Consider the following 24,342-nt stretch of genomic DNA (forward strand, 5'->3'; position numbering starts at 1 on the left):
GGGGGGGGGGGGCACTTTTCCAACAAATATTGGTGGATACATGGAGAATTTTAATGCAAATAACACTTTATTTTTCTCTTAAATTCCCCTTTTTGGCCACGTTATGGTCCTTTGATTGCATTTACTTCTAAAAGTTGTGCTGTGTCCTTTTTTGAGATGTGACCATGGATCGATACAGAAGCATTATGTATTCTGTGTTTTATTCTTTTTCCTTTTTGGATCATTCCTAACATTAAGAACATAAGAAACATTCTATATGCTTTTTTGACTGTGGCTGTACACTGAGCTGAGGATTTCAAAGTATTGTCAACAAAGATTCCAAAGACCTTTTTCTGGGCAGTAATTTCTAATACAAAACCCAGCATTGTTTACCTGTAGTTGGGATTATTTTCCCTATGTACATCACTTTGCACTTGTCCACATTAAATTTCAGCTTCTAGATTATTAATTAATATGTGCATATGGAGGTAGGAGAGTGTTAAGAGATCTGAGGAAAAAGGGAGTATGAGCCCTTTTTGTACTGTATTTTTGAATATGATCTATTGTATTGTACCCTTGAATGTGATCTATTGTTTTACTTGTGTTGTTACATCACTTAGGGAGATCTTTATCAATGAAGTGATTAACAAATGATTTTTAAGTAAGTACATAGAAACATAGAAACATAGAAATGACGGCAGAAGAAGACCGAATGGCCCATCCAGTCTGCCCAGCAAGCCTCACACATTTTTTCTCTCATTCTTATCTGTTTCTCTTAGCTCCTTGTTCTATTCCCCTTCCACCCCCACCATTAATGTAGAGAGCAGTGATGGAGCTGCATCCAAGTGAAATATCTAGCTTGATTAGTTAGGGGTAGTAGGGGCAGTAACTGCTGCGATAAGCAAGCTACACCCATGCTTATTTGTTTTACCTAGACTATGTTGTACAGCCCTTGTTGGGTTTTTTTTTCTTCTCCCCTGCCGTTGAAGCAGAGAGCCATGCTGGATATGCATTGAAAGTGAAGTATCAGGCACATTTGGTTTGGGGTAGTAACCGCCGTAACAAGCCAGCTACTCCTCGCTTTGTGATTGCGAATCCTTTTTTTCTTCACCCCTGTCGTTGAAGCTATGCAGGATATGCGTGAAGCATCAGTTTTTTGTTTTTTGTTTTTTTTTTCCCCTGCCGTTGAAGCAGAGAGCTATGCTGGAAATGCGTGATGTATCAGTCTTTCTCCCATGCCGATGAAGCAGAGAACCATGCTGGATATGCATGGAAAGTGAAGTATCAGGCACATTTGGTTTGGGGTAGTAACCGCCGTAACAAGCCAGCTACTCCCCGCTTTTTGAGTGCGAACCCTTTTTCTTCTCCCTTGCCGTTGTAGCAGCGAGCTCTGCTGGATGTGTGAAGTATCAGTTATTCTTCTCCCCTGTCAGTTATTCTTCTCCCCTGTCATTGAAGCAGAGAGCTATGCTGTATATGCATTGAAAGTGAAGTATCAGGCATATTTGGTTTGGGGTAGTAACTGCCGTAACAAGCCAGCTACTCCCCTCTTTGTGAGTGCAAATCCTTTTTTCCATTACCTCTTGTTGTTGAAGCTTAGAGCGATGTAGGAGTCACAGTAAGCATGTGTATGTTTATTTAATAAGGGTATTGTGTCAATAGCCATCATTCTGGCGAGTCACCCACTCTTCATTGGCGGCCTCTTGACTTTATGGATCCGCAGTGTTTATCCCACGCCCCTTTGAAGTCTTTCACAGTTCTGGTCTTCACCACTTCCTCCGGAAGGGCATTCCAGGCATCCACCACCCTCTCCGTGAAGAAATACTTCCTGACATTGGTTCTGAATCTTCCTCCCTGGAGCCTCAAATCGTGACCCCTGGTTCTGCTGATTATTTTCCTACGGAAGAGGTTTGTCGTTGTTTTTGGATCATTAAAACCTTTCAAGTATCTGAAAGTCTGTATCATATCACCTCTGCTCCTCCTTTCCTCCAGGGTGTACATATTTAGATTCTTCAATCTCTCCTCGTACGTCATCCGATGAAGATCCTCCACCTTCCTGGTCGCCCTTCTCTGTACCGCTTCCATCTTGTCTTTGTCTTTTTGTAGATACGGTCTCCAGAACTGAACACAGTACTCCAGGTGAGGCCTCACCAAGGACCTGTACAAGGGAATAATCACTTCCCTTTTCTTACTCGATATTCCTCTCTCTATGCAGCCCAGCATTCTTCTGGCTTTTGCTATCGCCTTGTCGCATTGTTTCGCTGTCTTCACATCATTTGACACTATCACCCCAAGGTCCCTCTCCTGCTCCGTGCACATCAGCCTTTCCCCCCCCATCGAGTACAGTTCATTCGGATTTCCACTCCCCATATGCATGACTTTGCACTTCTTGGCATTGAATCTCAGCTGCCATATCTTCGACCACTCTTCCAGTTTCCTTAGATCCCGTCTCATTCTCTCCACTCCTTCCGGCGTGTCCACTCTGTTGCAGATCTTAGTGTCATCCGCAAAAAGACAAACCTTACCTTCTATCCCGTCCGCAATGTCGCTCACAAAGATATTGAACAGGACCGGTCCCAACACCGATCCTTGCGGTACACCACTTAAAACCGCTCTCTCTTCAGAGAAGGCTCCATTTACCATCACACATTGTTTTCTGTCTGTCAACCAATTTGCAATCCAGGTCACCACCTCGGCACTCACTCCCAAGCTTCTCGTTTTATTCACCAGTCTCCTGTGCGGAACCGTATCAAAAGCTTTGCTGAAATCCAAGTAGATGACATCTAGTGCTCTTCCTTGATCCAATTCCTTGGTTACCCAGTCAAAAAAGTCAATCAAATTTGTCTGACAGGATCTTCCCCTGGTGAATCCATGCTGCCTCTGGTCCATCAATTCTCCAGACTGTAGATAGTTCACTATTCTCTCTTTCAGCAGTGACTCCATTACTTTTCCCACCACCGAAGTGAGGCTAACCGGTCTGTAGTTGCCTGCCTCTTCCCTGTTCCCACTCTTGTGAAGCGGGACCACCACCGCTCTTCTCCAATCACTCGGCACCACTCCCGTTTCTAGGGATCTATTGAACAGGTCACACAGCGGACCCGCCAGAACATCTCTGAGCTCCCTCAATATCCTTGGATGAATCCCATCAGGCCCCATGGCTTTGTCCACTTTCAGGTTCTTTAGTTCTTCCCACACATTTTCTACTGTAAAAGGATTTTCATCTATTCCCCTTCCCTCCAGTTTCTTGTTGTTTAGAGATGGTCCTTCTCCAGGGTCTTCTTTAGTGAACACAGAGCTGAAGTATTCGTTTAATATTTCTGCCATTTCTTCGTCTCTCTCTACACATTGATCATTACCACCTTTCAATTTCACTATACCACTTTGGACCTTTCTCTTTTCGCTGATGTATCTGAAAAATGTTTTGTCACCATTTTTTATCTCCTTGGCAATCCTCTCTTCTGCTTGACTCTTTGCCAACTTGATTAATTTCTTTGTCTCCCTCAGTTGATACAAATATTCTTCTTTGTGCTCCTCCCTTTGGGATCCTTTATATTTCTTGAATGCTGTTCTTTTAGCTTTAATTTTGTCAGCCACCTCCTTTGAGAACCAGATAGGTTTCAGTTTTCTTTTGCTTTTCTTTACATTTCTAACATATAGAGCAGTTGCCTTGGTGATTGCTCCTTTTAGATTGGTCCACTGCTGATCCACATCTCTCTCGTTCTCCCATCCTTTTAGTTCTTCCTCCAGGTACTTCCCCATTTCCTCAAAGTCTGTGTTTTTGAACTGTAAAACTCGGGTCTTTGTGATTCTTTTCCCTATTCTTTTAGTGATATTAAACCATACCGTTTGATGATCACTGCTGCTGAGGTGGGCGCCCACCTGGACATCTGAGACATTATCTGCATTAGTGAGCACTAAGTCGAGTATAGCTCCTTCTCTCGTGGGTTCCAACACCATTTGTTTGAACAAAGATACTTACATGGCATCCACTATCGCTCTACTATTTTTAGTTTCTGCAGATGGGATTTTCCAGTCTACATCTGGCATATTAAAGTCACCCACGATCACCACTTCTCCCTTCTTACTTATCTTATGGATGTCTTCAACCAGATCTCTGTCCAGCTCTTCCTTTTGGTTTGGAGGCCTGTAAACCACTCCAATATAAATGGATGCTCCGTCATCTTTTTTTAGGTCGACCCATAGAGCTTCTTCAATACCCCAACTTCCTTGTAGCTCAGTTGCTTGGATGTTGTTTCTGACATAAAGAGCCACACCTCCCCCTTTTCTATCCTCTCTGTCCTTCCTTAACAAGTTGTAGCCTGGTATTGTTGTATCCCATTCATGAGATTCTGTGAACCATGTTTCTGTGATAGCAACAATGTCCAATTCTGCGTCAGCCATTAGGGCCTGCAGATCTGGGATTTTATTTCCCAAACTATGAGCATTTGTGGTCATAGCCTTCCAGGTACTCTCTTTACGGTTATTGCATTTTCTGGACTCCTTGTGAGATATTTGTTGAGATTTGTTATTCACTTCACTATTTCTTTTTGCGGTAGTGCCACTGTTGACAGAGTTATCCATCTCAATTAGATTTTTCTTTTGCTTATGGATCTTGAAATACTGCATGCATTGTGTTTTCTCTCTCTTTTCGGGTAATACTGCAATGCTTTTCTCAAGAACTTCTTCAGTTTTTATTTTAGAGAAGGCTTGTTGTTCTTTTTGCATTTGGTACATTGTGTGTCTCCTCATCACAGGTCTAATTCTACCAGAGCCAACTGTATTCCTGGTTTTTAAAGAATTTCCTAATGACCTGTTTGAGTGGGGCGGTATACCTGTTGGCTGCTCTTCTGTCAAGAATGGATGACTGTGGGTCCTACCTGAGCCTAATGTAAATAAATAAATAAATAGATCTGCCATTTAGATGCCCAGATTCCTCAAAATTCCTCACAGTCTGCATCTGTTTTAACAAGTTCAAATAGTTTTATGTCATATGCAGATTTTATCACCTCAGTTGTTGTTCCCTTTTCCAGATCATTAATGCATATGTTAAACAGTACAGGTCCCCCAGTACCAATCTCTGGTGTAGTCTACTATTGACCTTTCTCCATTTGATGGCTGGAGGAAATGACTGCAGGGGAGTCAGAGCTGAGGAGCTGGGTGGAGATGTGATCAGAACAACTGGAGAATCTGGTAGACAAAAGAAAATAGGACATTTTCTCTTTTGATTTTAGAAAAAGAAGAAAAGTTGATGTGGGCTAAGGGAAGGGGAGAGGATTGAAGTAGGTGACTTAGTGTGGGCCTGGTGGAGAGCTTTAGGTTAATCTTGAGACACTTGTCACGGAAGAGATCAGCCATTGTTGGGCAGAGCTTGAAGAGTGGAAGAGAGATGTCAAAGTTGTAAAGGCGGCAGGATTTGAAGGCATAGGTGTCAGATGGAATATAGTAGACATAGGGGCAGATTTTCAAAACCCTACGCGCAATGGGCCTATTTTCAAAAGGCCCGGCGGCGCGAGTAAAGTCCCGGGATGCATGTAAGTCCCGGGGCTTGAAAACAAATGGGCGGGGAGGGGGCGTGGCCAGGGGCCTCTGCAAGGCCGCTGGGCCGGGGGATCGCGCGCCAGCAGTTGGCTGAAGCACGCAAGTTAGGCCTGCCTCTGGCAGGCGTAACTTGTGAGATAAAGGTATGGGGGGGTTCGGGCTGGGGGGCAGGACAGGTAGGGGAAGGGAGGAGAAGGTTGGGGGGGGAGGGAACGGGGAAAGCCAGCTGGTCTCCCCGAGGGCTCGGCGCACGCAAGGTGCATTAGTGTGCACCCCCTTGCGCGTGCCGACCCCTGATTTTATACCATGTGCGCGGCTGCATGCGCATGTTATAAAATCGGGTATACATTTTAAAATCTGCCCCTTAGTGAGTGTAATAGCAACCTGGAATGAAATGAGCATTAATTTCAAAAGTGGGAATTGAGCATGGGAACAGGATTTTAACTATAAACATAGAAAACAGACTTTGGAGATCAGCCAGGACTGAGGTTTGGCACTCCTTAGAGGAGAGTTGGGGCAATAAATTCCAAAGTTGAGGAGAGAATGTTGCAAAAAGAAATTGCCTTGTCAACAGACTCCAACCAGGTAGTGGTGAAGAGGATAGACAAGACAGTAGTTAAGCGGATACAAGGCTCAATACCTTGGAGATTATTAAAGTGACTAAATGAACTTAGCTAAATGTAAAGGTTATCAGATAATGGTGAAGAGGAACAGAACAGTGGTAGAGATGTGGGCATGTGAGAGAAAAAAGTAGTTGGAAGAAAGGACTAGATGAAAGTAGTAAAGTGGATGTGATAAGAGCATAGTTGAAAGTTAAATGAAGTTAAGGCAAGGAGCTTTGAGGCATAAGATTCAGAAAGGTCATCTGCTCTTCTCCTGCTTGATATGCCCTAGTCATCAATTGGGTGTCGCCTCAGATTTGTAACCACACTGTTTTTAAGAATGGAAGCACTTTTCAAAAGGCATCCTAGATTTATCTTCTTTACTACAGTAAGGATCATCCTCCTACCCACTATGGGGTACATTTTAAAAGGCACGAACAAAAGTACACCAGATTTTATAAGATACGCATGTAGCCGCGAGTATCTTATAAAATCCGGGGTCGGCGCGCGCAAGGGGGTGCACATTTGTGCAACTTGCGCGCGCCGAGCCCTGCGTGCACTGCCCGTTCCCTCCAAGGCCGCTCCAAAATCGGAGTGGCCTCGGAGGAAACTTTCCTTCCACCAACCCCCCGCACCTTCCCCTACCTAACCCACCCTCCCGGCCCTATCTAGGACCCCCCCCCCCCCCCTTTATCTGAAAAGTTACTACTGCCTCCAGGGCACTCGGCCACGCCCCCGGACCGCCCACACGCCCCCAAACATGCCCCCAATCAGAAACCACGCCCCCGACACACACACCCCCCCCCCTTTTTGCAAGCCCCGGGGCTTACTCGCGTCCCGGGGCTTGCGCGCACCGCCGAGCCTATGCAAAATAGGCTCGGCACGCGCAGGGGTTTTTTTTAAAAGGGTTACGTGTGTACCTTATGCGCGTAACCCTTTTAAAATCTGGCCCTATATGTCTTAATATTGCTAAAAGGCACTTGAATAGTTAAAAGTTTATTCCTTTTGTCTTCTTCCTCAGTATTTGCATGTATTTGAAGATAAATGTATCCGACTTTTCTGTTTTCAATTCAAGTGTTTATCTTGAAAATAGTGTAAAAACCTTTAAAATTAAAAAAAATGTATATATTGCCAAAAGGCAGAGATGCTTTATTTCCTTAGCCAGACTTATGACAGGTAAATAGCATTACCCCTCACCCTATGGCATACCTGCACAAATGGATGAGTGAATGAAGTATATTATTTTTTTCCTGTATGTCTTCGTAAATATTTTTTCTTTTATTCAGGTTGACAGACTTGCCATGGAATTGGAAGAAAGTCGTGATCTCAGTCGTGTAATGGTGCATATTGATATGGATGCATTTTATGCTGCTGTGGAAATGAGAGACAACCCAGAACTGAGGGATAAGCCCATGGCTGTGGGATCCATGAGTATGCTAGTAAGATCAGTTTTGTGCAAGTCAAATTAAGTACAACTTTTCTTTTACCAGTACTGCACAAATAATAATAATAGGCTACAGTCCAACTTGGAGGCTGTGGAATATAGGCTGAGTGAGCCGAAGACCGCATATGATAGCACACAACTGAAGATGAAGAAATTGCATGCTGATAATGTAATGTTCCAGGAGTAGCTGGAGGACTTGGAAAACAGGTCCAGAAGGGGGAATCTGAGGTTTAGAGGAATCCCTGAGGATGGTACCTGTTCTGACTGTGAACGAGTGGTCAACAATATTTGTACTCTGATTTTGAACTCTGCTGATGGGGAGAATGTAGTTCCTAAAATCCTGATGGATAGAGTGCAGTGGGCTCTGGCTCGCCTGAGAGGTAACACTCCCAGAGATCTTGTGGTCTGTTTTCATGAATATGCAGTCAAAGAAAAGCTAATAAAGTAAGCGAGGAAAATAAACAATCTGCAATGGCATAGGCACAAGGTGGAAGTTCTTCAAGATCTTTCCCTGATCACCATTAAGAAACATAGTGAATTCAGAGAGTTCTTCAGATCCTGCGAACTGGTAATCACAGATAAAAGTAATTGTTCCCTTTTGGACTACAGTTTACTATCAACAGCGTGACTATATGTCAAAGCTGTGGAGGAGGCAGTAAAAATACTTTAGGATGCTGAATTGGTGAAGACCATGGGTTCTACTGTGAGGCTGTCCACTGCTGGCTGTGTTTTCTTTTTTTTTTCAAAATAATTTTTATTAATAGGAAGTCGTTACACAAATATGAGATAACAATAGCAGATGCAAATAGAAAAAAAAAATGCATACAATACAAGTGTTGCACAAAAATGTGTGGTTCAACAACCAATCCTCTGTCAATGTACTCCCGGTTTTCCGTTTTTATACTCTCCATCCACTCCTGACCCTACCACCCCCACCCCAAATACCCAGCTCCAAAGCATCCTCATTCATACCGCATGCATACCACAGACAGACCACGCATCCCTCTCCCTAACCCCCCTCGGAAACTCATTTAAGACCATATGGCCTTGTACCCAGTGTTATTAAGCTCAGTTTGGAGAGCCAGAGGAAACAGGGCATAACATGCATTCCAACAGGCAGTATATATCTTATCCGGTTTTCTCTTGCCAAGGCGAAAATACATAAATTCCATCTGAAGTAGAGAGGCCATCCTGCCAAACCACGCATCAACTGAAGGCTGTGCCAAGGGAGAATATACATTAGGAGCATAAATATTACACAACACCATTTTCTGATCATAGACCTTACCTACAGCAATCACATATCTCTCTTCTGGATCCTGGTATGTGCGCGCTAGCTGAAATGGTAAATTTTTATGAATTAGAGTGGCGACCCCACGCTTCCTCGAACTAAAGGATAAAAAGTAGCATTGACTCTCCCAGTCTCTTTAACAGTTAAGGAGCACTTAGCGTGCTCCTTAACTGAAAGGTGCGTTTCCTGCAGGAATACCATCTGGGCCCGCATGCGCTTAAACATTGTGAGTAACTTCTTTCGCTTAATCAGGGAGTGCACCCTGTCCACATTCAGTGAGACAATTTTAACCTGCGCCATACCTTGAATCCAGAAGGACACATAAAAAAATGTCATTATTCACATTTGGACTTCCAAGGCCCCCCAGCCTGGGCCTTAGAAAACAGCTTGGCATACAATGAAACAGCCGCAAATACACTACGTCCTGCAAACAGAAAGAGGTTCCCCCTACACCCCCCTCCCCCCCAGCCAGTTGCTCACTCACACACATAAACCACAGCCACACCCACACATACCCCACACACACCAAATACATCCACACTCAGAACTCCTTGCTCCTCAAGAAGCACAAAGTACCCAGTGGCCCTGGAGGGTTCACTGGCTTTCCTGTGCCCCCTCCCCACCCTTAGCATCTCTCCCATCCACACCCCCCCCCCGACACTGATCTTAAAACATCAGGTATTTAGAGCAAATTAAAGAGAACTTGGGAGGGGAAGATTATAGTGATAGGAGTATTCTAGAGATCTGCTTCGTCAACCCCCATGCTGTGTCATAGAAGCCTTCAAAAAGAGATTTTCCCCAAATTAAAGCTGCCTTCGCTTCCTTTTGTGAAACAAAACTACACACTTGGAGATAAAAATAGTAGTCTGAATGTGCTAATCCGAAACTGGGTATCGCCTCTGCATCCCGCATCTTTCCACCATGCCATATGTGCTCCAGTCTATAACAGTCCTTCTCCTCCCACCTTTTTGCCAGGACCCTGGAGTTCCCTGGAGGGAAGTCTTTATTTAGAAAAATAGGTGACCTATAGAAATATTTCCTGTCACCTACCAAACTGCCCTTCCAACTGTCCCACACCTTTAGGGTGAGGGCTACGGGTGGAGAAATGGAGCTCGGTATCATGCGTGCTTTATCTGGCAACCATACCAAAGTATCTGGGGAAATGCCATGTAACAAAGATGTTTCCAATGCAACCCACCATTTCTCCACCCCTCCCTTATGCCAATCAAAAATTGCTCATATGTGCGCTTCCACATAATACCGTAGCAAACAAGGAACGCCCAACCCCCCTCATCTTTAAGCAAATATAATACTTTACTACTACCTCTAGGAGGCCATTGCTTCCAGAAAACTTGAAAAAGTTTTTGCTGCTAGACTTTAATACAATCATCAGGAACAGGAATTGGTAAGTTTGGAACAGATAGTTAAACATGGGCAACATATTAATCTTAATGGCCAAAATGCTACCCAGCTAAGATAACTCTCCCTGCTCCTACCACTTAGCAAAAAGGTCATCTAGTTTGGCGACATCCTTTACCCCCAGATACTTCAATTCTGATACCATAATTTTAAAAGGAAATCTCCTCTTTATCTCCACTAATCCCTCCACTGAAGAGTAATATTCAGTAACTCAGACTTGTCCACATTCAGCTGATATCCCGAGACCCTACTAAATCTTGCCAATTCTTCCTCTAGAGAGCATAGTGAGGTCTCAGGATATACCAATGGTGGAAGTAGGGCCGGTCATCATGATGAGAGGCAAGAAAGTAGCCTGAGACTTGACGAGCCCCCTACTGGGGTAGGGGCAAGCCCTGTCCCACCTTCCACAGTTCCAGGATGGTCATGAGCTGTTATAGCATGGTTCAGATGGGGTTGGTGTGGGGCTCTTTCACAGACAGGGCTGTGGCAGGTTGGAAAGGGGCATGGTCAGCCATGAGATCAGATACTTCTACAAACTTCTTGAGGAAATCGAGTGGTTTTCTGTCATTCTTTCATGGGACATTAACCTTTGATAGGAGGCGCCACACCTTCCCCCATAGAAAGTGGGTCTTATCAGGACTGCTGCTCTCCTTGTATGGAGGGGGAGGAACACGGTACTCAGCCATGCAGATCCGGCCCTGCTCCTTTAGAGGGGATCAGGCAACAATCGGGAGGGGACGTGTCAGGGGGCAGGGTCTCCTGGGATGATTCTACTTCTAGACATTGGTAGAGAAAGACTAGTATGTCATTGTAAGTATTTTTTGGGGCATCCATACCAGTAGCCATTGACAAAGAGTTTTGAGGTGTTCCGGAACAGCTTGTGTAAAGCGACCTAAGACCTGACAGTCTACCAGCTTGTGTAAAAAGGTAGCCAAGCCACCACCTAATGATCCCCTGTGTATCAGAGTGACCAGTTTCAAACTTTGAATGCCGACCCACCTTTTCAGAAACAGGTGTGGTGGCTAGTCCATAACTTTCTGGAAAACTATTTGACAGGCTAATCCCAGGGCCTGAGAAAGGCAGGGGAACATGAGTGAGAGCCCCATAATTGGTGGCTTTAATCAACAACTTTATCTGACTATCAAGACTGTGATTATCGCACAGAGTCCCTAACTGATTAATTTCAGTTCATTCAAAAAACATACTACCTGACCCTCCCTCTGCTAACCGTATCAACCAATTCTGCAAGAGCATCCCACCGGCGTGCACTGTACTGTATCAGCCCGATTCTGTGCTGTCCAGGCATTTGCATGCAGCCAGGAGCAACTAGCAAGCACAGATGGAGGAGATAGCCTCCCCCAAACAGTGAGTTGCCATATTTGAAAGTGAGGAGTGAGTAGCATGTAACTCATCTGCCCAGTTCTCATCAGAAACTTTAGTTATTTTTCTTTTTAATTTGTTTATTGACCATAATTAACAATACACTGAACCTTACAACATAGTACACAGACTTATACAGTAATATATGGTACAATTTTCCATTATACACCCCTTTCCCACCCCTTTCCCACCCCACCCAATCTGGCAATACAATACAGCACAATACAGCAGATACAAAACTTAAAACAAAACAAAGAAGAAAAGAAAAAAAAGAATTTGGAACCCACCAAATATATTACATTTAAATATTTTATGCAAAAATCGTGCTATGATCTATGATCAACCACTTAATGTAAGAATCCCACTTCCTATTAAATTTCTTGAGCCTGTGTTGTCTCATGGCAGTGAGATAATTAAGAATATATATATTGTATAGTCTTACACACTACAGCCATAGAGGGTAATGAGGTCTGCTGCCAATGAGTGGCTGTAGATAATCTGGTGGCTAACCCAATCTGAGCTATCAATTCCTGGATCAAACCTGGTATATCAAGTATTGGTATACCTAGTAGCAAATACTTGAGATCTTTAGATATGGACTGCTGCGTCAATAGCTTAATATATCCCGGTATATCATCCCAAAACCTGGACATCTTAGAACATTCCCACCAAATATGGAACATGAACCCCATCAAGCCACATTGCCTCCATCAAACCGGAGAAATAGAAATATACATTCTATGAAGTCGATCTGTGGGTTAGATACCACCAGTACAAGACTTTATAACCATTTTCTATTAGAAATGCTGAAATATAACTTTTACGAACTGAGTGATGATAAAGATCCCAAAGAGTCATGTTTAATGTCACACCCAAATCAGCTTCCCATAACAGAATGTTTCATCTTAAATGCAATCTCTCCAATCAGAACTTTATATATTTTTTACATTATCCCTTTAACCCTCCCGTTACTGTCACATATTTATTTATTTATTTATTTATTTTAAATTCTTATATATCGACATTCCTGTAAAGTATACAGATCATACCGGTTTACAGTACAAACAGAACCTTTGCGTGGGAGCGATACAGTAAACATTTGTAAATTTGAAAGATTGAAAATTTGAGACACAAGTAACAAAGAAACTCAAGTATATGTTCATATCCTTCCATGAGGGATCTGTCTTTAAAAGAATGCCAAGTTAACCTTCACTAATTTCATATAATGGCAAGTCTGTATATAGAGAGATAAATCTCTGTCTGCAAGATCATATTTATCCTTCTACTGTGCAAAATCCAGTGGTGAAGTGTTATTCCAAAATTATTCTAAAGACTGTAGCCTCAAAGCATCCCATCTAATGAAATCAAAAGAAGAAAGACTTGGTGGAAATCTCTTATTAAAATGTAAAGGAGTTAAAAAAACAAAAAACAAAAACAAACTCTACTCCTCACCAGCAAAGCCTTCCCCTTGTCCCAGATTGTCAATGTAAATTGGGTATATGGAGAGATATAGGTTGGTAAAACCCTATATTGCTTGGCTACCCAGAAGTGCAATTTAATAGGAATCTCTCCCACAATGGCCTGCTCCACAACTGCCCAGGGTTTAGAGACAGAATGTAAATGCCAATCTACAATACTCCACATCTGAGCTACCACATTGTAATTTTTGAAGCATGGTACTCCTAGACCCCCTATCTCTTTTGGTAAATGTAGGACTCTTTGTGCAACTCTCGGAGGTCTCCTTCTCCAGATGAAGCTGAAAACCCATTTTTGCAATTTTTTGAGAAAAGATTCGGATAAAGAAATAGGCAATGTTTGAAAAAGATATGAAAAGCTGGGAGAATATTCATTTTAATAGTGGCAATTCTTCCAAAGCAAGAAAAATCATACCTGTCCCAAATGTCCAAATCTTGAAACATCTTAGTCATCACCGGGGAATAATTCAAGGAAAACAATGCCTCGGGGTTAGCACAAATAATGGTCATACAAATATTGTAAACTCTTTCTTGCCCATTTAAATGAAAACTTTGATTTCAAAATATCAATGATATTGCACTTAAAGATATATCTAATATCTCAGATTTATCCATATTTATTTTAAATATCAAAATAGCCCCATAGTTCTCCATTTTACTAATTAATATTGGCAAAGATATTTCCAGATAAAATAAAATGTAACCTGCAAATAATAAAATTTTATACTGAGACCTGCCTTCTACAAATACCCATAATCTCCTGATGCCTTTGCACAGATTCCACAAACACTAAAGGTGATAAGGGGCATCCCTGCCTCGTACCTCTGCCCACTTGAAATTTTTGAAATTAGCCTCCATTAACTTTAATTCTGGCCTCTGGAAATGAATATAGTTTGTGAATCCACTTAATGAAATTATCTCCCAGTCTAAATTTTTCCAAAACCTTGAACAAAAAATCCCAATGGACCCTGTCAAATGCTTTTTCTGCATCAATTGCTAATGATAAAGAAGGAATTTTCTTATACCTAGATCATATCGAATTCAGCACCCAGTGCACATTATCGGCTGCCATCCTGCCTGGAATGAATCCCAACTTATCCTCGTGCACCAGTGTCAGAAGAAATATCCAAAGTCTATTAGCAAATATCTTAGCCAGTAACTTAAGATCTAAATTTATCAGCAATATTGGACGATAGGATACACAAAGGGTTTCATCTGTTTTATGTGCCAAATTGGAATGTTTAGATAAACTATCTGCCCCAGTAGTAGCAAATTAAACATTTTTTTCAAGGGGACCAAGAGAACTGACTCAAAGGTCTTATAAAGTGGTAAAGCCATCAACGCCTGGTGCTTTACCAGGTTTTCAACTTTTAATAGCTTCAGATATAATTAGGCTCTAAAGTTGGGAGAGTGTTCACAGCCAAATATCAGTTCACCTCTTCAGATTAAATTGAGTAATCAGTATGGTATAAAGACACATAAGACTGTGTAAAACTATTTCTAATCAGGGTTGAGGTAAAGACCATACACCCATTAGCGTCCTTAGTTTTCAAAATATAGTTCTGGGCTTTCTATACTTTGAGTTTATGTGCCAGTAGTCGACCAGCTTTATTACTGAATTCAAAATTTAGCTGTACCAAATTCAATTGATTGGCCATTTCCTCAACCTTGAGCAATTTTAGCTTATCCTGAGACATAACTAAAGCTTTAAGGCCTGGATTCACCATTCTGCGATAAACGGGGGGTGGGGGGGTGAAGGGGGGGGGCGGGCCTGCGAAAGCTGGCAGCCATCACACCACTGCGGTGTTATCGCTGCCGGCTTTTGCACCCAATAGCACCACCTTGAAAGGTGGTGCTATTGGGCGCGCTACTGGCAACGATAACGTGTCTTACCTTATCGCCGCCAGCGAAGACATCGCGGAGTCTGCTGCCCCGACTCCGTCCCTAGCAAGCTATCGCACGCGATAAACCTTACAAAATGACACCCTAAGACAGGTAGCACTACAAGTCAGTTATGCCTTTGCTCTAAGTTTCTGATCCAGGAGATCAAGTGACCACAAACATAGGCCTTAAGACTCTCCCACACTGTGACTGCTGTATAAATTCTTCAAGCAGGGTGCTCAATTTATTACATAAAACCTTATCTGACAATAAAGCATCATTGAGTCTCCAGAAATGAGTGTCAATGTAATTATTATTTAAGCATAAAGGGGGCATGTTCTGACCATGTGATAAAACCAATAATGGCATCCTGCACTTGAGGGACTAAACACTTATCCACTAGTAAAAAATCAAAGCGAGAATAATTATTGTGAGGTCTTGAATGAAAAGTATAATCTTTTTCAGTGTTATGTCTCAGTCTCCGGACATCAACTACTCCTACAGAGGAGAGTAATATTTAAGGCGCCAACAAAAGAACTTGAAGAAAAACATAGACAAGCAAAATGGAACGAATTTGACTTAGTATCTAAACTCAAAATTAACCAAATCATAACAAAAATTAAGCCTGCTTTACACCCACTGGACTCAGTTCCCACAAATTCCCTGAAAATAGTACACAGCGTAATCACTCCAAAAAGCGCAACCATAATCAGCCACTCGCTATCAGAAGGATTAGTCCCTGCTGGGGCAAAACAAGCAGTGATTAAACCAATCCTAAAAAATAAATCTGGCAGAATTGACAATTGGGACAATTATTGACCAATATCCAACTTGCCTTTTATTGTAAAAGTCCTAGAGAAAGCCATGTTATCCCAACTAGAAAACCACCTAGAAGACAATATTCTTTATCCAAATCAATTTGGATTCAGAAAAAATTGTTCAACAGAAACTTTACTCTTTTCTTTAACAGACTCTGTTCTACAGGGGTTTGACAACAATGAATCTTATATCCTGGTACTAATTGATTTAACGGCAGTCTTCGACACTGTGGACCAACAGTTGAGAAAAATTGGAATTGACGGAAATATTATCAAATGGTTCTCTTCCTTCCTATCAGATAGGTCATTCCAAGTCAGACTGGGCAATCACATATCTAACACCTTCACAATCAATAGAGGTGTCCCCCAGGGTTCAGCACTCTCAGCAACACTATATAACATTTATATGCTGCCTCTATGTACAGTATTAGCGGAACTAGGAATCAACTTCTTATACACAGATGACATTCAGTTCTACATCCCATTCAACAAATCACTTGACAGCAATACAACAAGAACTATCTCAGCTGAAACTAATGCTAAACACAAAAAAACCCTGAAATCTTATGGTTAAGGAGAAACTCCTCTATAATCAAACTGCCACCCCTAGACCTGGGTAATTTTAACATTACACCTTCGGATCAAGTACGGGACCTGGGAATACAGGTTGAGGAGAACTTTTCAATGGAAAAACACATAAATAAACTTATTAAAACAGGATACTCAAAGCTGAGAATATTACATCAGCTGAAACCATTACTAACTTTACAGGTCTTCCACACAGTTTTACAAACACTAATATTTTCAAACATTGATTACTGCAACTCCCTATTACTAGGCCTACCTTCAGGACTATATATATATATATATATATAGGTTGAACCATATGTCTTTCATAAATTACATTAGAAAATATTTATTCATTGTTTAACATATGTATTTTGTTTGATAATAATCAAAAATGTAGCTGGACACTACTACTAATACTTCCATATAATATTCATTAAGTAAAAATCTTGAAAAGTTATTTTAAAACAGTGCAAATATGTTCCACATTACTATAAAAATGTCCTTGAATCTTGTTGATTCCCATAAATATCTTTAAATGTTGTAAAATGTAAGGTATAGAATCCAACTCCACCTTGATGGAGTGAAGCTCTGAAAGTGTCCTTACGACTCCAGCACCATGCTGATATCATAAATCTCTGAGAGTGCCTAACAAATAGAAAAATACAGACTTCCATGGTTCTTCAATTTGTGACTAGCTCCATTTTTTATTATTGTCATAAACAAAATATATATATACTAATTAATAAAGATGTTCTAATGTAATTTATGAAAGACATTTGTGGTTCAGCCCATATATTTTGTATATTTTGTATATTATATATATATTGGCATGCAGTAAGTTAGACATGTATTCTGTATAAAATGGAAAATTTGTTGTTACATGGTTAGATTTTTATATTAATCATTCAAATATTTTTCTTTTTTTAAAGTCCACTTCAAACTACCTTGCTCGTCGGTTTGGTGTTCGTGCTGCTATGCCTGGATTCATTGCCAAGAAACTCTGCCCAAATCTTGTTATTGTTCCATTAAATTTTGACAAATATCGAGCAGTGAGTAAAGATGTAAGTACTCCAAAAATTTACTTTAATGTAATGCAAGAATTATATTTCACAATTCCAGTTGGTAGGCCTGTTCAATGCAGATTACAAAACAATGTTAATGTACCATATATAATATATAGCAAGTATGCTTACCATAAACGGTGTTTTCCATAGATAGCAGGACGACTTAGCCGTTACATGTGGATGACTTCATCCGACAGCACCAATTGGACTCATCTATCCAAGCTAGTTGAGCTTTGAGATTGAGTGAACATGTGCGGGAGTTCCCACACAGGCATTGCCTTGGAGCTTCTTTAGTCTATCCCAGAACTAATCTAGCTAGACACTCTACTCTCCAGGGAGGTGGGTGATATTCCATGTCATCCTGCCATCTCTGGAAAACACCATTTACGGTAAGCAGATTTGCTTTTCCTTCGATAAGCAGGCTGAATTAGCCATTACATGTAAGGAGTCCCCCAAGCTGAGGGCTGCAGAGGAGCATTTACTTATAAGCAACCCAGTCTACACCAAGGAGAGTGAACTACAGCGAGAACAGATTTTGCAGAGCTACTTGTTGAAATTTACTGTCTATTTTGGAGAGATTATCAAGACAGTAGTGGGATGTAAAAGAGTGAACTGAAGACCAAGTTGCAGCTTTGCAGATCTCTTCAATAGGTACTTCTCGAAGAAAAGCAATGGAAGTTGCCGGAACCAAAGCTTTTTATTGACACCATTTGGAGTACCTATTCCATTTGAAGGCATAATTTTCTCCTTGCTGAAGGCTTTCTCGATGAGACTAGTATATCCACTGTAGCAGTGGTGAATGCACTTCGCAAGCCAGTTAGACAAGCTACGCTTAGCAAGCCTGTTGGGTTTATAGGAGATCAACAGTTAGGAGGATTTATGATGCAGCTAAGTTTGTTTCTTGTAATATGCTAAGGCTCTTTTACAGTCCAGAATATGTAGCGATTTTTTGCCTTCGTGTGAGTGGGGCCTAGGAAAGAAGATGGGCAATACGATGGATTGATTGAGATGGAAAGCTGAGACTACCTTCGTCAGAAACTTTGGATGAGTATGGAGAACCACCCTGTTGTGGAAGAATTGCATGTACAGAGGATAGTGGGTGAGAACTTGCAATTTGCTGACTTTTCTAGCGGAAGTCACTGTGACAAGAAAAACCATCTTCCATTTCAAGTACTTTAGCGGAGCTGACTCCAGTGGCTCAAAAAAAAAAGCTTCATCAGTTGTGAAAGGGCCACATTTAAGGTCCCACAGATCAGGTACCTTTTGTACCAGGGGTTTGACATGCCACAGACCTTTTATAAAAATAGATATCAGTGACTGAGTAGAGACTGGTTTGCTATCCATTTCTGTATGGTAAGCTGCTACAGCACTGAGATGCATTCACAATGAAGAGGTGGCAAGACCTGAGTAAGAAAGGTGGAACAAGATTTCAACAGATGTTTAGGATTGCAAGAAAATGGATCAAAAGCATTTTATTGACACCATTTGGAGTACCTATTCCATTTGAAGGCATAATTTCTCCTTACTGAAGGCTTTCTCGATGAGACTAGAATATCCACAATCTCTGTGGTTAAGTGGAGATCACTGAGTGCTCAACATCCAAACCATGAGGTTGAGGGCTGAAAGGTTGGGATGATACAATGTCCTGTCTTGCTGAGTTAACAGCCAGGATCTGTTCCCAGATGTATGGGAGGACTACTGGAAAGTTGTACAAGATATGCATACCAGATCTATCTGGGCCACGCCAGGGTTATGAGGATCAGCCAAGCGCAGTCCGGAAGAACTTTTTGCACTATTCTGTCATAAGCAGTAACAGTGAAAAAGCATATATGAGGCTTTGTCCCAAATTGAGGAGGAAAGCGTCCTGAGCTAGTCTGTGATGATTTGGCAGACCTGAGGAAAACTGATTTAGTTTTGTGTTCTGTGATGATGTGAATAGGTCCACCGACCCCCCCATAAGCTGAAGACTTTGTCGCGCACTAATTGCTGTTGAGACCACTCGTGTGGTTAAAACACTTGCTGAGGTGTGATATGTTAGCTTGTTGGAGACACTTGGCAGATAGGTGACCTGTAGAAATGTTTGATTTTTTTCTACCCAATTTAAGATTTTCAGGGCTTCTTGGCAGAGAGGTCATGTTCCGTTCCTCCTTATTTGTTAATGTAAAACATGGCAACCTAATTGTTGGTTTGAATTAAAATGCACTTTTCCTGATGGAGATATGCAGAGGTGAATAGAGCATATTTAGTTGCTCTCAAGTCCAGTAGATTGTTTTGATAGCATCCAGAGGCCCTGCATTTGGATAATCCCTATGTGTGCTCTCCACCCTTTGGTAGAGGTATCCATCACCAATACCATTTTATAGGGGAGTGAGCAAAGTGGGGCTCTTTCTTTGAGAATTGGGGTGCAGCCATCACTGCAACTCCTGTTTCATAGTTACTGTTGTTTGAACTGGAGATGAAAGTAGTTGAGCTATTTGATCCCACTAAGTACATAGACCCCACTGGAGGTAGCAAGTGTGAATATGGGCCAGTGGGACCACATGCATGGCTGCTGCTATGTGACCGAGGACTTCTAGTAGCCTTCTGGCTATTGAGCATGGAGAAGTATGCAGATGAAGAACGTCATGATGTTCGCTCGGTCAGGGGGCAGGAATGCTCTTTTCTGCAATGAGTTTATTTAAACTTTGGTGAACTTGAGCCTCTGAGTAGGCTCCATACTTAGTTTCCCAAAGTTGACCAGAAAGCTTAAGTAATGCAGAAGACATATCTTCAAGTTCAGAGAGTGGAGGACTTCGTCTAGAGATTTCACTGTGATGAGCCAGTTGTCCTTGTATTTATTTCCTGGTGACAGAGATGAGTAGCCACCACTGTGAGACATTTCATAAAGACCCTCAAGGCTAACAAGAGGGCAAACAGGAGCACTTTATACTGGTGTTGGTGTTTGAGGTAGTTGTGGGTGGATCCTTGGGCCGGTGGCAGATGACCACGCCCCCGGGGGAAGATCCCAAGAGGGACCACCGGTCAGGTTCAGAGTATGGAGACAGACACACACTAGTTCTTTTATTAGACAGTATATGGAACCACCAGAGGTGGCAGTAGGGAGCTGGAGCGCCCTGCTGGACTGTAGTCCCTCAGATACTGGAACAGCGATCCTGGATAACTGAGCTGTAGAGAAACTGAATATAGTGAGTAGGCAGGGTATGCAGAGTTCAGGAACAGAACCTTGATGGTAACTCTCACACAATAGTCTCTTAGAAGCAGCCTAGGAGCTGGAAAGAAGTAGGCCCTCGAGGAGCGAGTACGTGGTTCCAGGGAACACTCTGAGAGAGAGAGAGACGGTAACTCACTGGTGTTGTAGGCAGCGATGACTTCCTGGCAGAAGTGGTGTTCAGTAGCAAGTTCGGGTATATGGGCCCTCGAGGAGCGAGTACCGGTTCCAGACTGCGACCTGAAAGGCAAAAAGAAATGAGGCCCCCGAGGAGCGGGTACCCCTGGTAAGTCCGAGGAGGCAGAGTAGCTAGGAGCATAAGAAAAACATTCCGTTCCAACTCCTTGCTAGCTCGATTAGCTAGCGATTTCAGAGACCTTAAATATCTGGTGGAGATGACGTCACCTCAGGGGACGTCCCTGAGGTTCGCGCCACTGCTGGTACTTGAGTCGGGGCCACGCTACGCGTGCACCCTTAGGCTGCTGGGAAACATGGCGAAGTGCGGCGTCTAGCCGGTCCAGGGACGCCGGAGGAGAACGGCACAATGACGCTGCGGCAGCCAAACTTCCTACAGGCAAAGAGGGAGTCGCCAAAGAGGTAAGGTGGGCGTAGTGGAGACGTCGAACAACTGGTAATGGAAGAATCCATATGGAAGCAGAAGTATTGCCACTGTGAAGGGTGGATGGGTATGTGGGCATATGCATTCTTTAGATCAAAGGCACATATCTGTATGTAAAGAAGGTTGTGCTGAGGGAGTTCATTTTGAATTTCTCCCAGAGTATATATTTGTTCAGACGTCTGAAATCCAGAGTGGGCCGCAGTCCCCCCATTATTTTAGGGATAAAGAAATATCAGGAATAGAAACTCTGTGTATTTTGAGTTGCTGAGATTGGCTCTATTGTTTGCTGTTGGAGAAATGATTGGGTTTCCAAATGATGCTGCTGTAGATGAGACAGATCCGGATGAAGTACTGAACAATGTGGAAGGAATGGCAACCGGGAGAAATGCAACCAGTACCTAGATTGCACAATTTTGAAGACCCTGGTATCCTTGGTGGTCTGATGCCAATCCTCTACAAAATATTGAATTCTTCCCCCCACTGGAAGAGTCTGGAACATATTGATTGGAGGAATCAAAAGCTAGGCCCCATCTAGGCTGAGCTTGTTGTGTGGTTTTGGCTGATGGCATTCTTTTTGTCTGAACCTGGCCGGAAGCGGCTGTTGATGCTGGGCCAGAAGGGGCGGCAGTAGTACTGTCAAAAAGACCAGTATGATCTATGAATGTATGACTGCTTGTATAGATGGAAGTGACATCTCCCCATGGAGGACTGTTAAGGAGCCATCAAGAGCGTTTGCACTGCCAAATTTTGGTCCTTTATCTGAGTGAACATCTCCCAGAGCTTCTTGCCGAAAATATTGTCCCCCCCAAGTATGGGAGGTTGGTCAGATTTTCGTGGTCATCCTTGTGGATGCTACTTGATCAAAGCCATGGCATGCATCTATGTAATGTCCTTTATATCCTAGTCTGAAGCACCTCTGGCTTTGTGCTGAATCCCAGGAACATGACTTAATTTCCTGCATTTCCTATGCTTTTTTAAAGGACCTGCTGGCTGGATTTCCTTTGTTATGTACAGGTGACATATCCTGCCTAGTATAAAGGGAAGCTCAGATTCATCTTCCAGTGCCTTCCCAACAGGTTTCCTGCTCGTTCTGCAGTGCTAGTTGCTTCAGCTTCTTCCTGCCTGGTTTCTGGTTTTGTTCTTGTGTGTTTCCTGCCTTGTTCTTGGTTTGCTTCTATGTGTTCTTGCACTGCCTTGTTCCAGCCTTGCCCTCTCCTGTCTATTCTGTTGTGTTCTCCCCCTGGCCTGATTTCTCATTGCCTTGACTTCTTCTTGGACCTTGACTCTTCTTTGCTCTCTGCCTGCTCCGACCTTAACCTGGCCTCTGATCTTGTGTACTTCTACCTTCCTTGTACCCAGTCTGGAAAGCCATGCTGACCACCAGAACCTGTGGGCTCAACTCAAGGGTGAGGTGGATGGTCAGGCAGATTTAGTCTTGTAGCTTATCAGTTGCCGCTTGTTAAGGCCTATCTTGTGTTCACACAAGATAAGCTGTATAAACTTAACAGTGACCTAAGGGCTCACTACCCCCTCTTTGTGACAGATTGTGAAGGCCATGAGCTCTGCTGATTCACAGGCACGCCAACTCTTGCAAGTTCTGGCCTTACAAGTTCAGCAACTCTCTGGTTCCATGCAAACAGTATACATTCGCCTGAGAGTACTTCGGTTCAGCATCCACTTTCTGCGCCTTCAGTTGCAACACAGACTTCCCCAGTGTAACAACCTTCGACAGTGATGTCAGGCATATACCTCTCACCACTACGTTTCAACAGAAACCCCAGGACTTGCAGAGGGTTCCTGAACCAGTGCCAGATTATTTTTGAGCTGCAATCTGGGCGTTTCTAATCTGCCCAGGCTAACGTAGCCTACATCATCTCACTCCTCACCGAGAAGGCACTTGCCTGGGCATCCCCGCTATGGGAGTGGAACAACCCAACGCTGAGCAATTTAGCCAACTTCCTAGAGCACTTCCGCAGAGTCTTTGAGAAACCGGGCTGGTCGCCTTTCTTCAGGGATCTCAAATGATGGGACATTATGCAATTGAGTTTTGGACCCTAGCCACCAAGCTACGTGGGATGAAGAGAGTCTAATCTCCGTATTCTGGCAGGTTCTGGGAATGTGCCTTGTGCGAGCATGTTTTAAAATCCGCTTACATACGGGCATAAAAGCTGACAAAGTCCTATGGAAAACGCGCGCACTAGCTTTGCTCAAGTAATTTCTTAAAATTAGGAGCATAGTTACACATGGTTGGTGTATTTTAAAATATATGCATGAAAGTGCCCATATGATTTAAAATTCCAGTGTATATTCTCTCGCACGCTGATACCTGCATGTATGGGCGCATGCGCACTCATTTTAAAATTACCATCTCAGGTCATGTGATGCTGTGAGGGAGACCAAATGTAGTACCTGACCTCTCCGGGGACCCTCTCCTCATTTTCACTACTTTGCAGCGTTTTCAGTCCTTCGATTTGGCCGGCTCCCACTGCACCGCAGCCTTGTTGAAGTGGTGCCTTGCATCACAGCGTCTTTGGCAGTCTGTCCTACCTATATGGCGTCTAAAGTGGCAAAGAAGGAGAAGGCATGAGGGGGAGACTCCAAAATGGCTGATGCACCTGACGTTCCCGCTGTGGCTGAGCTGTCGGACCCGCTGAGCATCGATGTCGCAGCTACCGTGCTGGCAGCACTGGAGGGCAAATTTAATCAAATCTTCAGTCAGCTCACAGGGGTAATCAGCCAGTTAACCCAAATTCAACAACAGCTGCAATCTGCAGAACAGAGAATATCTGACGTAGAGGATAACATTTCTACTACGTGTGCTGATATTCAGCAATTAAAATCCCTCTGTGAAACTCTGCAGTCTAAGGTTGATGACTTAGAAAATTGGTCCTTTAGAAACAATCCGCGGCTGGTGGGGATACCTGAATCCTTCTCTGACCGGGATCTTGTGCCGAGACTGGAAGCCTGGCTCACTCAAACTTTAAGCCTGTCTGAAGCACATGGTCCCCTGAAGATTGAGAGGGTCCATCGCCTTGGGCCTATGTTATCTGGCAA

At 42.9% G+C, this 24,342-nt stretch overlaps 1 protein-coding gene across 4 annotated transcripts in view; it reads left to right on the top strand.

Annotated features, from left to right (window-relative positions):
* POLK (DNA polymerase kappa) overlaps positions 1-24,342 on the top strand; it is a 215,302-nt gene that overhangs the window by 41,014 nt on the left and 149,946 nt on the right. For all 4 annotated transcript variants that reach the window (XM_029575127.1, XM_029575146.1, XM_029575117.1 and 1 more), the window contains 2 exons: positions 7,406-7,558; positions 17,327-17,458. In XM_029575127.1, the coding sequence (XP_029430987.1) occupies positions 7,406-7,558; positions 17,327-17,458 (285 nt within the window). The remainder of the gene's footprint in view (positions 1-7,405; positions 7,559-17,326; positions 17,459-24,342) is intronic.

This window comes from Rhinatrema bivittatum, chromosome 1, assembly GCF_901001135.1.
Source record: "Rhinatrema bivittatum chromosome 1, aRhiBiv1.1, whole genome shotgun sequence".
Lineage (NCBI taxonomy): Eukaryota > Metazoa > Chordata > Amphibia > Gymnophiona > Rhinatrematidae > Rhinatrema > Rhinatrema bivittatum.